Below are 16,557 nucleotides of genomic sequence, written 5' to 3'. Positions count from 1 at the left end.
TCAAATTTATTTGATTTTAGGAAAATTACAATTACAACGACATTAAAAATTAATACACAATTTCTCTTCATTCCTGACTTAGGGTTAAGTATAGTTTATTCAACGTTTTATGGGGTCTGCCATTTGTTTTCATTGGTATTGTCACATTGCTTGGCACCATGTCCTTCAGGATGACTCTGATATTGTCCTTGACCGGAGATCCCTAGAGTGTGACATGTAGTCGCACATGGATCAAGGTGAATTAATATTTTAACAAATTCTCATAGAAAATAAAGATGGGTTCCACATTGACCTTGAATGATAAATTTGAAACTTTTCTAAGGTAATGGTTTGGTAATAATATCATTTCATTGATCCTTAATAGAAATAAAATGTATTCAATTGCGAACGGAAACTTTTTTGAATACAAAGTTAACAGAGATTTAAATGTCTACGAGTATGCAAAACTGGATTTTTAACAAGAAATGATGAACCTATGTCATCACAAAAGAGAGTGGGAGATGCACCATGCTGAATAAAATTTTCCTTAATCAAGGGTTGTAAAGTAGGATACATATTTTTATTCTTCTTCGGTGCTAAAAAAATAAACTGAGTGGTTCTCTCTTGGAGTATCAACTGATAAGATTCAAGCCAAGAAAAAGAGATGCCCAAGAGTACAGTGACAATCAGATGGGTGACCATCCCAATTCGTATATCGAAAGACATTGACATTGTACTGTAGGATGCCGTTGGGATACCACCGTAAATGCTTACCAGAAACTCAAGTAAATGCCTGAAGGTAATCCTTATCTTGCACTACCTTATTAACAGAAAAACATCTGAAGCTCAAATGATTGTTAGATAGTGTAAAATCTTGGTGATTTAAAGAAAGAACGTTGCATCAGGATTTTTGAATAACTTTTTAGGATATAACAGAACATTGGTTACATCGTTTGTTTCTAGGTTTACACCGGTTGATTTGTAGAAATGGAAGATTTCTTGATATGTATTTGACTCAGATAAGATAATACCTTTGGTATTTTTTAATATATCAATGCTAAGGTGCCACAGTCAAATGCATCCTCTAGGGATAGCATCCATTCCAAACATCATGATCATTACATCCAAAAAGTTGTATATAAAGAACATAAATAATAATAATAAATATTTTCACATATTCTTTTAAACACTAGGCTTATTAGTTTTAGAGCCTTGACTACCTACGTACATTACATAGATGGACAGTTTTTTATTCCAGACACAAGTGAGCTTACAAAGAGTTTCTTACCCGATGGACATGAATAGGATATTAGGATCTTCAAAGCACAGATAGATATAGATTTAATTTGTCTCATTAATATGACCATGACAAAAGGAATTTGGGATGTCCAACTTTTGAATTTTCCAGTTATGAGAAATAGTAATAGGTAAGAACAGTCTGATCACTGTAATCTTTATGAACAAGCTAAAAATGTCATTATAGGCACTACCTAGAGCATGAATGAATCCCTGGCCTAAAAATCAAGCCTTAGATCAATGAAGTGATAAATCAACATGAATTTTCTGCTTAAACAATTTTTTAGAGAAAACAATGGTTACTACTACTAGTCAAGGAAGTATTACCCAAGTCCAATTTTGACCAAGAGTTACAATTTCTTCTTCCATGGCTTCCCTCTAAAAAGAATTCTGTAATACTAGAAAATTGAGTTTTTTTGATACATGGATGAATACATTTTTATTTGACTTTGGTACCTTTATGGTGAGTGCACGATAGAGCAAAGAAGATCCACATGTTCAGGAGTGGATTACGGAATCTCAAGGGCACAAAAAATATGATGTGTAAGCAATGGGGGAACCGATGAGAGACTTTTCAGGATAGACAGAGATGCTTTCAAAAGGAGGTTACAAAGATGACGAAGCTTATTCTGAGTGAGGTGTTTGTGGAAGGAAATCTGGAAGATTCTGAGGTAAATGTTATGAGATATTGGTGATTAATAACACAATAACTAAATTATACAAAGCATAAGTTTACATTTTTTAATCAAAGTGATTATTATTCTTGATATCAAGCTTGCAATCATGAAATCTGATTTGGAATGATATTCTGGTTTTTATGAGTTTTTGTGGATTTTACTGGAGTTTTCTAAACTCAGATTCATAAAGAAATAATTTATCAAATATAATATTTCTTTCTGAAATTATTCCTTGAATGTTTTTTGATTTTTAGGTTTATTTTGAGTCTGTCACAATACACAATTGAATTAATTCTAGTTGTACCAATCATTGGTTGTGGCAAAGCCATGACTGACACCGACGATTGGCCACCGGATTAGTTGGCCATCATTTGATGGTTCATAATTTTTAATTTGCAAGAACCCACAGTGTGAGCAAAAAATGCATTGACTTTAATTGCAATAATTGTGTTGGAAAACATGTCAGCAGTACAAACTTGGGTATTTAAATCATCATACATGGGGTATGAAATTAGAGACGCTTGGTAGCACGACAAAACATGATGACTGAAATCTCCATACATAAAAATTCAACACAAATAAACACATGGGAATTTGGCATTATATGATGTTTCTGAGACATAATCAACACATATAATGAAATACATTTTTTGGATAATCTAAGGTTGCACTTTTCATAGATGAGGTGCCACATTGGTAGTTCAACTTAAACATTTATGGTAGAATCTTTAGTGAATCTGAGGATTCTGCTAATATGATGTCTATCTGAGACATGGGTCAAAAAAATGAGAGAAACTAATGACTGAGAATGATTCAACGTTAGAATGTGCTATTTGACCATCTAGAAACAGTTTTTGGGATGATATTCTGAGAGGAACTTTCTCTCTCCTCTCTCCTCTCTTCTCTATCTATTCCCTTCAATATATAAATATGTCAATGTATCCATGTAAATATCATCATTTAATCACTCCTACTTTAGTGGGTAAATTGAAAAAAGTGATTTTGAGATCTATCATGTTCTCTTGGAGGTCAACCATTAATTCAAGTAAGAAGGTAAACGAAAATTGGAGGCTCTCTATTCCTGCAAAAATCACGTTGATCCCTGCAGAGTATAAGAATCTACATTGGACTACTTCTACTTAAGTGATCTTTTCTCAACATCCATCCCATTGATCTGAATCCATGCAACAGCATTCATCATTCCAACTCCATCTATCATCCATATCTAATTCATATTACCCATTATCATAATCCACGATACATCATTATAATCTTTTCATAAATAATGATGTATAGTGCATTAATAATTACATAGATATATAGTTCTCACCTTCTCATCCAAATTTAGTTATTTATTTTGTAAAGTATCTATTTCAATCCCCTAAGATGTAATATCTTATATAAAATTACTATCAATGATTCATCAATTATCCAATCCCAGTTTCTTTTAGAGAAAATTATTTCTCATCACTATCTAATAATGTTTTTAAAATGTAATATCTTATATAAAATTTATTGATCATCTGAAATAACAACGACAATGTAACATTCCAAAGTTAAGTTCATCAATAATGAGCAGGGACTAAGTGGAAGTTGACATATTGATGCAGGTTGATTGGGCAGTAGTCTCAACATCCCTTTCCTGAACATAAAAGATGAAGTAATGGAAGAAATAGGAATGCAGTTTTTATCAAATCTAAAATCCCTAGAAATATAGAGTTGACTAGAGGTCAATTAACGGTAGTGAGCCTTTGCGAAGATAGCTATGTCCAACAGAACACATCATTTATATTTGGGAGAAAATAAATTAGTTTCACATTATCAGATGTTAGGAAAAATGAAGAAAACTAAAAACTTCAACTGACTGAGAATTTGCTGCTATTATATGAAATGCCTAAAAGTTTGATGGATAACCTTAAACAGGTGAAATATTGTGATTAATGAGGCATGTTGCCATTACAACTAGTAGCTCACAGAAATTCATTGACATTGGAGCTTGATGTAATATGATGAATGCAATCTCTATGATGAGGCGATCCTTCCTCAAGACAGTTTCATACCAAAAACTTTTAATTTTATGTATGGCTTGGAACTATCCTCTCTATTAAGATTCAATGAAATCTTGATTTTGGTGGAGCATAAGTGTTCAACCAGGTTCTGGAATAGTAGGAAGGTAGATAAGACAATTCTTGGATTTAAGTAGACAAGTTCAATTACACTTTGAAAAGAAAATCTAAGGTATGATATAACAATTGCTGCTAAAAATGAATCACTCTGTGTCTTGACAGAAATGTGTGAATTTTAGATACGCAACAAGATAGAAAAATAAATATTTTTTTAATTTTGAGAAAAAATAATTCAATTTTTTTGTGTAGGGTTATGAAAGGCTGATATCCTAATCTGATATGACAGAGACTGACAGGTCAAAATTCTCCAAACAAGGCCTTACTCATGGACGTGAAGATGAATTTTCACATAAAAATCATTAAATAAAGATCATTATCAGGGGTGATTTTTATGAATAGAAAGTACAGTTTAAAAAATCTAAGCTGCATGTAAGATGCAATAGAATTAGATGATATTGAAAAGAGAGTGGAACACATCCACATGAATTAAGGGACAAATCTTAGACATCTCAGAAAAAATGTGTTCAGATTCTTCAAAAGGATTAGTGCCATGTAAGTTGTTGATGTCAAAGGCAATGTGGTGGGTATCACCGCTGTATGGATGCCACATAACATTGTCTTATGGGTGATTGTACACGACATAGGGTTATTGATGTGCTCGAAGCATATGACCATGAAGCTGTCAAGTTTAGCCTAACAGTGGTGGTTTTCCCAAAAGAAAGGGAAGGTTATCTATAACAATTTAATGGCTTTTAGCATTCAACCTGCATTCTGTTGCCCTTATTCTTTTCTTGAGACGTTGGCAACATGGTATGATTGAAAACCATGATGTACTCTGCCATGGACTCCAAAGTGACCATCACATATTCTATTATCACTAGTAGTAAAGATATTTTTTTTAGACTTGTTAGGATCTCAGAATTGAAATTATCTAGAAATTAATTAGCGTTACGTTGGATATTTTAGTGATTTATCATCAATTTTCAAATTATTTGGAAAAACTTAAGATGAGAGTGTGTCAATCAGATCATCTTTCTACGAAAAAACTAAATTTCTAGGCCTGTAAGATAAAAATAACTCATTGTTTTTTTCAGCTCTGTAGTCTCAAGAAGTAATGAGCTCTGCGAAGAATTGTCAAAACATGTTGAGATAGTAATCTAGATGATAATTATCTTCTCTGATAGCGTACAACTTCTTGGTTAGGTCCACAATGCAAGATTCAGAGACACGAAGGAAAAAATAATCAATGCTATTTGGAAAAAATAGTTCACTAAATTTATCCAAATGAATCAATGGATGATATAAATTTAAGTTCTCAACATGGATCATTTTCAAATAAACTTCATTTTGAGAAATAATTTAGCTAACTAGACTTACTAAGTTTGCATTGTATGCTATGATTGATGATCAAAATTAATATACTAAATTAGTTTTCTGGATGAAATAAATAACTAAAATTTTTTAATGTATTTTTCAACATTTTATTGCTATAACTTTTAGAGCTTCAAAGAATGGTGATACATTGGTATATATCCCAAAACATTATTCCATTATTGATGGAGCGCGTCCCGACAACAATAACGAATTGTCGGCGGAGCCATCATCGTCGACAACAGCATCACCGCCAGTCCGTGTCCAACCCGGCCAGCACGCCAAAGCATCCGTGAAGACGCCCAGGTTTAAGTATAGAGCACGTGTTCGCATTTTCCTTTATCTTTTTTCATTACTTTAATCTGTGTTTTGTGTTTGTCACTACGAGTGCTCCTACCCGTCGTGACGCATCCGTATCACCGTGTTTTCATATCCGTTCGTATCATTTTCATTTTCACGTCGTTTTATTTTGTTATTTTCTTAATTATGTTGTAAATGGGGGGAAGGTTCTTATTGGACTCCCCTTTCTTGACTCCTTGTAAGGGCCCATCATGGCCCTATATAAGGCCATGATGGGACCATGTTCATGTTTAGATCTAGATTGTATTGTTTGCAGTGACCATTCGTCCAGATCTCACCTTGAGGGAAGAAGAAGAAGACGGAGAGGAAGAGGAAGAGGAAGAGGAAGAGGAAGAGGAAGAAGAGAAGGAAGAAGAAGGCTGGAAGGGGAAAAACGAGCTTGGCCTTCAGAGTAGTCGTGCATCACCATCCCGACCTCGTGCAGTCCACGGCCAACCTAGCTGCGTCTTAAGCACCAAGTGACGAGTCTTGATCACCGGTGTCGTGCCCTTCGCAACCACAAAACTCCGTCTGGGCGATACCCCATGAGTCCCTGGTGCAATGTGCGGCGGGACCCCGTGTCACTGTTGTGTTTGGTCAACGGGATTTGCCTCGTCGACCTGCGTGCACGGTTTTGGATCCGAGTTTCCCCTTTCCTCACCGACAGTGCATCGGAATTCCTTGTCGTCACTTGTGCCCGAGTTTCCAACCCACCTGGTCAACTACTGCAGTTCACGCCACCCGATGTACGACCCGATCGCCTCTTACTGTTCACGGCAAGGGCCCTGGTCTTCTCTGGTTATATCTGTGCCACATTATCGATCCATCTACATTCTAGTTGGAGACTATTGCGCGACGACCTAATTTGGACGATCAACTCTTGTCTGCCCTTTTGAATGTATCTTGATAACTTGGAGGATCACAGGGGTAACATCTGCTGCCGACTTGCCCGCACATAACTCTTCGTGTGAATTCGCATAAGACAACGAGAGTATTGTCCAGTGTCATCGAACGCGTAAGGGTGCAAGAAAATGACCGGCCTCCGTGCATTGTTGAAGCTGCCTCTTGCTACCAGACTGTTGCTATCTACTCCGAGTAGTTGCGGACGGGTGACCTTCGTGCTCCACCCATCTCGGAACCATCACTTCAGTGCACCGACCCGAGTCATCTCGCCGGGCCCGGTCAACTGGTTGAGCCGCTTACTGCCTTATGCCTTTTCCAACTCGTTCTCTCATCCGACCCCTGGCTATCACTCTAGAGAGCTACGTAGCCATGGCTGGTCGAGTTACCTGGTGCCTATCTACGGCACGCCTCTACCGACTTGCCTGCACCGACTTGTGCACCGTCAGAGATAATGATGACGAACGCCATCACCGACGAGGTACGTCGTTCCCCTTGCCCGTCCGTTATATTACTTCCTACAGTGTATTTTCGACTGCACTCCACCGCGCTCGGGTTAGATAAGGTGAGAGAAAATTAATGAGAAAACTATGATTTCAGCGAATTCCCATGTATGGGCCGAGCCCGTCCGTTACGTGCGAGCCCTCCGGAATTATTCCGTTGGGCGCCGCAGACGCCGTCGTCACTTCGACGAGGGTCAGAAGGTCACCGTTATCATCACCGGCCACTCACCCGGAGCTCGGAACTTGGCGAATTCCCACTCGTCGGCCCTGCACGTACTCTTCACCTAGGTCATTCACATCCATGTAGTTACATTCACTTAGTGATTTACCCGTCGGACGATGCCATCAACGACGTCCGACATCAATTATCATCGTTTCAATGTATCTTAAATAATGAAATAGTGCATGCCATCATTCATCGTACACTTGTTCTCTTTTGTGATGCATAAAATTAGAATTCATCCTTTTGTATGATTTGACTATAATGAAATAATTTTTTTACGGATGAAAAAAAGTCCAAAATTTTATTGGAATTTAATTTTAGATAAAATTCAAGATTTACATCATTGTTTTAAGGTCTTATTTCAGAATTTATGGGCGTATCAGATATATGTATCAAACCATGAAATGGCCTCACCGGAATAATGGGAGTGGGCCAATGCCTTACAGGGGGGGTTAGTGGATCACACGAGCGAGCTTAGCTGAGTCCTGAGTGGGTCATGGATTAGGGTTACTCAGCCTACGCAGAGTCATATGAAATTTTAAAATAAAACATGAGGTATATATCCATAAGTTGTGAGGCCATATCACCCATGATCTTAAGAACAGGGGGAACATACTCAATTCAATTTCAAAATCAGACTATTTTGTATCATTTCAGTGTGTTTCATCTTTTTTTGAGCATAAACTCAAAATATTTCATAAATTTTAATGTCATAAAAATGGTAGAAAATAATAAACCAAAGTGACAACCTAGACCAAACAAGGAAGCCAAAGCAATGACTTTGACCAGAAGATGAGGCCAAAGACACAAAAACAAGGATTAAAATCTTAAATCAAGACATATTTAGAAACTGAGAAAATTAATGTTATTTGTTTTAGACCTAAGCAAATTTTGGACCATAAACTTATTTTTAGGTCTAGTTAAGCAAGGGATGAGAAGCTGAAATGATTTTGAAACCATCCTAGCTAGAGAATGACATTTGGGTACAAAGTTCATTGATTTAATCATCTTGATTATACTGATATGATGGCTTATAACATTTTCGAGATGTTGGTTGATATACTCGAATTTTGGGAGAATTTTATGAAATGTTCTCCTGAAACTTTATGAAATTTTTCCCATGGATAAAAAATCAGGTTGGATGACCACTTGTAATACCCATATGATTCAGTTTTCAATGACCTTCCCTATTTTCTCTTTATCTTGCCATATTTTATTCTCATGTGACTGAATTGTAAGGAAACAAGATTTCTAGCAGCACAATTTAAATATCCAACACGTCAAAGATTCAATGGATATATCTAGAGGCTAGAAATATGAATGGCTCAAAGAGACTCATTGAAGGAACCAAGAGCTCATAGATTTGACCAAGGTAAAGGTGAAGTCATGATCCATGTTTTCTGTTTAAAGATCTTTTTTAGATTCCCTCTTTTGTGGCATAATTGATTTTGTATTGAGTCAGTGGAGTCCAAAATTCCAGTAAAGGAATAAGAGCTATGCTTCGAGATTGGATCATCTCAATCAAGGCCAGGAATCCCCGCAATATACTCATCATGGCCACGTCAAATCAAACCTAAAACTTTTTAGTCACTACTAGAGACTTTTACTAGTCAAACAAGTGATGATTTTTATAACTGTGCATTTAGAATTTTCTTATGAAACTTGTTTCTAAAAAAATTGTCTAAAAATTCGTGAACGACCAAATAAATTCCAAATTTTATTGGAAAAATGGAAAAATAATCACTTGATTGGTTTGAAAAAATTAAATTTAAAATATCAAATATTAATACAATCTTTATTTATATGTTTAATATAATGAATAAAAGAACTCTAATTTTAATTAATTTACACGGAATGAAATACCTATAATCATTTTAAATTATTTGAATGAATTTTCATTTTTTTCAAGCATTAGTCTCATATTTAATCAAACATTTAATGTGACTATTTTTAATTTTTATAGTTTATTTTATGTCGATTCTGTATTTTTATTCAATTTAACTCTTTATAAAATTTCATCCGATATGAATGATGCTGTGTCAAAAACAGAGAAACCCTGATGGATCTAATGTATGTCACCCCAAATTCAGTTAAATTATAAAATTGGATTAGTTGTGTGAGATTGTCAACACACGTGAAAAATCCATGAGATGCAATCATTATTAATTTAGAAGAGCATACTAAATTTATGCACCTCATGTAGTCCTGCTATGTTATAATCTTATTGCCCAAATCTCTTTGAGTTGAGTTGGTACTCAAAACTCCATGCATTATATGTCATACTCGATGCAAATTATAAGACAGACAATAAGTTTTGAATATTATAAACAGTGAATTATCATGTTATTAAGAATGATATTCAAATAAGTTTTATGATTTTCTTATTTGTAAAATTTAGAGCACATTTGGACAATTTTCTTGTGCGTTTGGACATTTTTATCATTTCCCAATTATAATCACATCATGATACACTAAGTCGTTGCATGTATTCACAACATTTATTATAAACATGACACAAGAATCATAGTGAATGAACATTTATTCCAATGAAATTAAACATGGTATAACTATATGATTGACTTCCTAGCCATGTAATATCCATCATCTACATCCTTCCAATAGGATCCAAAACTTCATTAACGTTAATGCAATACTTTTAACAAACCATTTGGGAACTATTCATGCTATGTGCCGCAAGATACCTCATTTGGGTCTCCTCTTCATTTTTTTGATCCACTAAACCAATATGTTTACACCCATATAGTGGGGTAATAAGTTCCCAACGTTGACTCTACACAATGGCCTCCATCTCTTTTAGCATGGACTGCCTCCAAACACTGCCTTATGAGAGAGATTCTCTAAAACCCTTTGGAGTAATTTCCTCTAGCATCAGTTCTTGTGGATCTAGATTCACCTCCCTTGAGTCTTCATAACCTCTTTCCAAGTTCCATATATCTCACAGGCATAGTTTTTTATAGTGGAATTGATTTTTCTTGCCGATTTTCTACATTGGCTTCATTAGCTATGTCTTCTTGAGCACCTACCTCATGAAGGATTTGTTACTTTTGTCTGTCATTTTCTTCAATTAGTTCAAAAGAAACCAATAATTCAATTTTTATGCGAACCATCCGATATTCTGAACTATCCCATTTACATTGGTCCACTAATTTGAAGATAATGTCCCTACTCACATAGAATTTCTTCTTAACCAGATCAAAATATGTGCAAGCCTTTGAAACATTTTCATAGGCCATTAATTTTATAGGTTTCCTTCAACTATCCTGCTTCTTCAAATTTCTTAAAACTATCTTGACACACCTTCACTTTAAATAACTTCGAATAGCCCAAGAGCTTCAAGCAGAACCTCCATCTGTTATTGTTGACCTCGGACTAGATGGGTAATGACAATAGGTATGATGGTTCCGTTGAACAGGTATCCCTCCTCTCAGGGCAGTTACTCCTTCCCTCAATAAATCTCCAATCCAAGGCCACATTTCTCCTCTCTTGGCATGGCTCCTCTAGGATCAGAAGAAAAAATGTTGTGATACAAAATGTTTGAAAAAGTATGTATAGTTAGTTCTTTATTCTCAAAGATGACATAAGAGACAAGAGAAAGTGTGAGAGAGAATGGAGAAAGGGAAGAACTTTATTTTCATCAAATTCATGCCATGCACATTTCAAATACAGTGGAAGAACTTTATCGGTGGCGACCGGTGCAACTCCGACAGGCGGCTATCGGCCGCGTGACGGCGATGGGCGCGGCAGACCGAAGAGCGGCGGCGGGTAAGGGCCTCCGAGAGGCTTCGTGCACACCCGTGCGGTGTCGGCACCGTGCCGGGGCGCGCGTGCTTGCACGAGCGGCGCCGGGCGCGACAGGCGTGAGCGACGCGCGCGGCCGGTCTGCAGCGTCGGCGCGCGTGGCAGGCGGCGTCGATGCACGAACGGCGGCACGGGGTGGATGGCGGCGACCCCTCGACTCGTCCCCCTCCCTCTTCTCTCCACTCCTTCCTCCTCTCCTTCTCTTCTCTCTTCTCGACCGTGAGCGCCGACCCTCTCGTTCTGAACAATTTCTCTCTTGAAAAATACTTAATCAAAATAACGAGGGTAAGTTTTTACAGCGCCATCCTGTCCGTTTTATAGGGGGGGTTTGGATGGGCCTTAACATAACAGGCCTAAGCCCACAAAAAGAAAATAAAAGAAAGGGAAGAAAGAAAAACCAAAGGGGAAGAAAAAGAAAAGGATGAGGAGGAAGAAGGGAATTGTCTACCCATTTTTGTGGTGGTGGAGGGGAAATCCTTATAGGTTGGATTTCCCCTCACTACAGCAAGTAGGGCGAGATAAAGAGGCGCAAACGAAGATAAAAACGACGGAAAAGAAGAAAAGACACACGAAGGAAGTTCGAACAAAACAATGAATGGAAATACGATAAAGGGGCCCGTTACCCGGTATATTTGAATCCGGGCGTGCACGTCATCGTTTTAGCTTGCCGTGCGGGCTGGACGCGAACTGACGGTGATGTTGCTGACAAGGTTGACGTCTCCAAAGACGATCCTGGGACCTCGGGCTGCGTCGCACCATGAAAACAACCTTTCAAAGCACATTTACAAATGAGAATTTTCAAATAAATTCTAAGGTCGTGGAGGAAACTTAATCTGGAATTTCCAGATTAGTTGTTTCTCTCCACTATTATGAGTCAGGCCAAAGCTTCAGCTGTATCTGCTACTGGTAATATTTATTAAGAAAATAGATTAAACCCAACAGAAACCTCTATTTGGGTGATCTTGGTGATGACAGAGTCCAAAACTCCGTGAAAATTCAGCCTTCAGCTCAGCACCAAGGGACATATAGGATTCATAATAAAGATTAGCTAGTAAAACTGAGCCACGTACCCTATACTCGATATGATAAATCAGCGGCTAGGATTAAATATAAGTTCAAAGATAGATGGGCACCATTAAACATAAATAGGAAATAATCTAATGACTAGGACTAAATATAGATAGGAAATAATCCAACTTTTGCCAGTATTCTTCGTAACACAGCTGTTATACTTCATTATAATGACTATGATTAAGTGTAAGGCCCCAAAGTATGCTGCATTCCTGCACAGAGGCCTGTGTACTTACTGTGGGGACATGTTGTGTACTGGAATCATGATTGGAGATTGAGTTCTTAAGTACGAACACTACGAACATGCACTACGGGTGGTGATACCCGACCCTGATCTTTAAAGCCCTAATGGTGCTCGTACTCGTTGACGCGCAAGCGCGACGGATCAGGGGAGGCCCGTGTGCTGGGCGCGCAGGCCATTGAGAGCGTGTGCGCTTTGTGTGTGTTGAACGCATAGGCTGGACAGGAGAGGCTTGGGCATTGCGCGTGGAAATGTGTGGGCGTGCGCGCAGGCATTAAACGTTGTGGCGTGGGCCACATGCTGCACGCGCTGTGTGTGCACGGCGTGGGGCGGAAGACATTCTGCCAAGAGACTAAGTCATTGTCGTACAGAGAGCGGCGAGACGGCTGCGGGCGTGGCACCCTGTGGGTAGTGTTGGGCGTGCTATGCCTAGTTTGAGGCACCGAGCATGGTGGCGCCTGCACCGACCGCGCGCGATGGTGCCAGCACGGGTGCTGGTGGCGCAGGTGCGTCAAGGCTGGGATGGGTTGGCAGACGGCCAAGCGCCATGCTCACAGGTGTGTGGCACCCAGCTTGGGGGCACGCATGTATCGGCTGGCCAACGGGCGCGTGCAGAGCGGCAGGCCTCAAGGCACAAGAGCGATAATACCGAGGTGTGTGGTGCCTCATCTTGTTGCTTCAATATCTTCCCTGGTCTTCCCCCATGTAATAATGACTATACAACGATATAATACCTTTGATATATAATGCAACGACCCAATTCATGTATTGCGCTGCATCCCCACCTTCTTTCCTAACCCCTTCTAAGTATTCTTAAGCTATTGCAAAGACTCTCGCTGCAACAAAGCAAGGCTGCTCAATGTTCCTGCTCCAAGCACTGAGGACGGTACGAATCAGATTCGAGCATCGTCCCTAGCTCGGGATTTGGCCGCGTGACATTAAGTTATAGAAACTAACTATTTTAATACTTATCAGATATTAAGAAAATACAAACCAATATTATGATTTTCTTATGTACTAACAAAGACCATAAGTTAGCGGTCTCGACTGCTCCTCCTGTCTCTCTCTACTCCTCTTCTTCCTCCTTGTTCTTGTGCAAGATTCCGAGTTCTTTCTCTTGGCACATACTTTTCAGCCATACGCGTCATTCTCACCTGGACCGAACATGTGGGAATCAACTATTTGTTTGTATCGATTGTATTACACTGAAATTCCGCGCCGAGGCTTTACATTAACCGAGAATAATACCGTTCACCGTTTAAGCTTTTTTACTTCCGCAATATTGCGAGTTAATCTTGAGCGTTGGATTCCTTTTTGTCTTATTCCTCTTTCCTTGCCACTACCCTCTTTCTCCTTTTTTTTACTCTTTCCAGACAATACAGCTGATTAAATTATCATGTACGTTATCCATTTATCTACGCCTGAAATATCTGTTTTCTCACCAGCAGACTGCAGTATTTTGGCCACGCTGACGAGGCTTCGTGCTGTCCGATGGACAGATTTTCTTGCCTGGACGTCACTTATATTCCCTTAAATCATCCTGAAAAATTCAACTGTGATACGCCAATCCTCGCGATATTCATTTCTTAACTGACCCGTAATTCACCAGTCAGAGACGGGAACGTCTGTACTTCTATTATTTCAGCGCGTCTCCCCATCGATTAAGAGAGAAAGGGAGAGAAAGTGAGAGAGATAGGCAACACCCAAATAGCCATAGCGGAGATGGAAGAGCTTTTAACGCCGCCGAAGAACTTTGCAATGGTGGAGAGCGGAATATACAGATCGGAATTCGTCGAGAGTTCTAACTATTCCTTCCTCGATTCTCTAAATCTACGCAGTATCCTGTGAGAACCGCATTTCTTAGCTGCCATTTTTGATTTACTTACTCTTGTAAAATCTTCGTTCTGGGGAAATATTCTCAGCTGTTTGTGCAAGGAATCCCACTCTGAAGCGACCGAGGAGTTTATCTCATCGCGTGGGATCCGTCTCTTCCAGCTAAACATTGATTGCAGGAAGGTAGACTTCAAGATCCTCTATTCTTGCATCGTAGATTTCTATATCACGCGATGAAGTTATCTCTAACATTGTCATTATCGTCATCCGCTGGATATCGTTATCCTTATCAATCGTCTTACCAGTACAGTTTTCAATTTCAAGGATAACAGAGATCGACGACGATGATATCGGATACCGATGAACAAACCCAAGTTCATGAGTTACGAATTCAGTAAATTATCTTCGCAATCAAAACATGATAGAAATATTTGTGCTTTATGGCCTTTTTTCGACTGAATGAATAATCTGTTCGACGTTTCTCTCCCGCAGACTTGTATCTAGTGTTCTTCGCATATCCAACAAATCTTTTGTTAAGGGATAAATCACCACACTTTTGCTTGATTTTAGACTTGTAATTTTAGTTTTGTTTTAATTTGCAAAACATAAAAAATGAATGCCGGAGGAGAAAATAAATTCAGGGATCTCTAGTTGGCGACGACGAGGAGGCCATCGCGGAGGCCCTGAAGATTTTAACCGGTAATCTTTTAAGTGGGAAGATTATCATTTGTTTTACGTCATTCTCACACTCTAAAGCGACTATCTTTTTAGACTCAACAAATCATCCGGTGCTGATCCAGTACCAGAGCGGAAAGGTATCAATAGCTTCTCAATTCGTAAGCTTTCGAGTGTCTCTCTCTTACTCTATCTGCATCTCTCTTTCTCTCTCCCTCTCTCTTTCTCTCTCTCTATCTATATATAAATCATCTCTCCTCTCTCTCTCACTCTGTCTATCGCTCATTATGTCTTCCTCTCTCTCTTTCTCTCTCATTCTGCCTTCATGTCTGTCTATATCTTTCACTCTGTCTATCTCTCTCTCTCCCACTCTCTCCCTCTCTCCTCTCTCTCTGTCTCGCTCTCTCTCTCTCTCACTGTCTCTGTCCCTCTGTTTCTCTCTCTCTCTCCCTCTCTCTCTCTCACTGTGTCTCGCTCTCTCTCTCTCCATGTCTGTCTCTGTCTCTGTCGCTTTGTTTCTCTCTCTCTCTCTCTCCATGTCTGTCTCTGTCTCTGTCGCTCTGTTTCTCTCTCTCTCTCTCTGTCTCGCTCTCTTTCTCTCTCTGTCTCTGTCCCTCTCTCTCTCTGTCTCTCTCTATGTCTCTGCCTCTGTCTCTCTCTCTTTCATACTCTCTGTCTCTCACTCTCTCTGTCTCTCTCTATGTCTCTGCCTCTGTCTCTCTCTCTTTCATACTCTCTGTCTCTCACTCTCTCTGTCTCTCTCTGTCTCTCTTTGTCTCTCTTTGTCTCTGTCTCTCTCACGCTCTCTCTCTCTCTCTGTCTCTGTCTCTGTCTCTGTCCCTCCCGTCTCGCTCTCTGTTCTCTCTCTTTATCTCTCTCTCTCTGTTTTCTCTCTCTCTCTGCTCTCTCTCTCTGTTTCTTTCTCTTTATCTTTCTCTCTCTCTCTGCTTTCTGTTCTATCTCTTTATCTCTCTCTCTGTGCTCTCTCTCTCTATGTTCTCTCTCTCTTTATCTTTCTCTTTATCTCTCTCTCTTCTCTCTCTCTCACACACACTCTCTGATCTCTCTCTCTCTCTCTCTCTGTCCCTCCCTATTTATCTCTCTCTCTGTGTTCTCCTCTCTCTCTCCCTCCCTCTCTCTCTCTCTCTCTCTCTCTCTCTCTCTCTCTCTCTCTCTCTCTCTCTCTCTCTCTCTCTCTCTCTCTCTCTCTCTCTCTCTCTCTCTCTCTCTTATTTGCTCATGAAGCAGACGCGAGCGGGATGCATCTTGGTGGGGTGTTTCCGAAAATTGCAGAGTTGGAGCATGGCAGCCATTCTTGACGAGTACCAGCGATTCTCCGCCAAGGCCAGAGTCTCCGACCTGCGCTTCATCAGCAAACTAGATGGATCCTCCATCTCATGCAAATGCACATGTTAGACGAATGAAAGATTCAATCTCCTCCACTTCCCTATTTTCCATGAAACTCTTCAGTCCTCACATTAAATAATTTCACTTTGTTGTTTTA

At 39.2% G+C, this 16,557-nt stretch overlaps 1 protein-coding gene across 6 annotated transcripts; it reads left to right on the top strand.

Moving 5' to 3' along the window:
• The first annotated feature begins 14,124 nt into the window (after positions 1 to 14,124).
• On the top strand, positions 14,125 to 16,557 carry LOC144704327 (inositol diphosphatase DSP1-like). Of its 6 annotated transcripts, none has more exons than XM_078576723.1 (5): positions 14,125 to 14,389; positions 14,468 to 14,561; positions 15,020 to 15,077; positions 15,150 to 15,214; positions 16,347 to 16,557. In XM_078576723.1, the coding sequence occupies exons 1-5, from the start codon at positions 14,268 to 14,270 to the stop codon at positions 16,467 to 16,469; spliced, it is 462 nt and encodes a 153-aa protein (XP_078432849.1). In that variant the 5' UTR covers positions 14,125 to 14,267; the 3' UTR covers positions 16,470 to 16,557. The 6 variants fall into 6 exon arrangements, with proteins under 6 accessions (XP_078432849.1, XP_078432845.1, XP_078432850.1 ...); XM_078576719.1 differs by having other exon boundaries at positions 14,126 to 14,389; positions 16,299 to 16,557; XM_078576724.1 differs by having other exon boundaries at positions 14,127 to 14,389; positions 15,150 to 15,193.

The sequence above is a fragment of the Wolffia australiana genome, chromosome 6 (genome assembly GCF_029677425.1).
Source record: "Wolffia australiana isolate 7733 chromosome 6, ASM2967742v1".
Taxonomy (NCBI): domain Eukaryota; kingdom Viridiplantae; phylum Streptophyta; class Magnoliopsida; order Alismatales; family Araceae; genus Wolffia; species Wolffia australiana.
The sequence above is the reverse complement of the archived record's forward strand: the minus strand, read 5'-3'. Positions and strand labels throughout refer to the sequence as shown.

Excerpts from the sequence above, each read along its gene's own strand:
- LOC144704327 (XM_078576719.1), top strand. The coding sequence starts at position 14,268 with ATGGAAGAGCTTTTAACGCCGCCGAAGAACTTTGCAATGGTGGAGAGC. Across the intron at positions 15,078-15,149 it reads GGCCCTGAAGATTTTAACCG|ACTCAACAAATCATCCGGTG; the intron begins GTAATCTTTTAA and ends CTATCTTTTTAG. Across the intron at positions 15,215-16,298 it reads TATCAATAGCTTCTCAATTC|CAGACGCGAGCGGGATGCAT; the intron begins GTAAGCTTTCGA and ends TTGCTCATGAAG.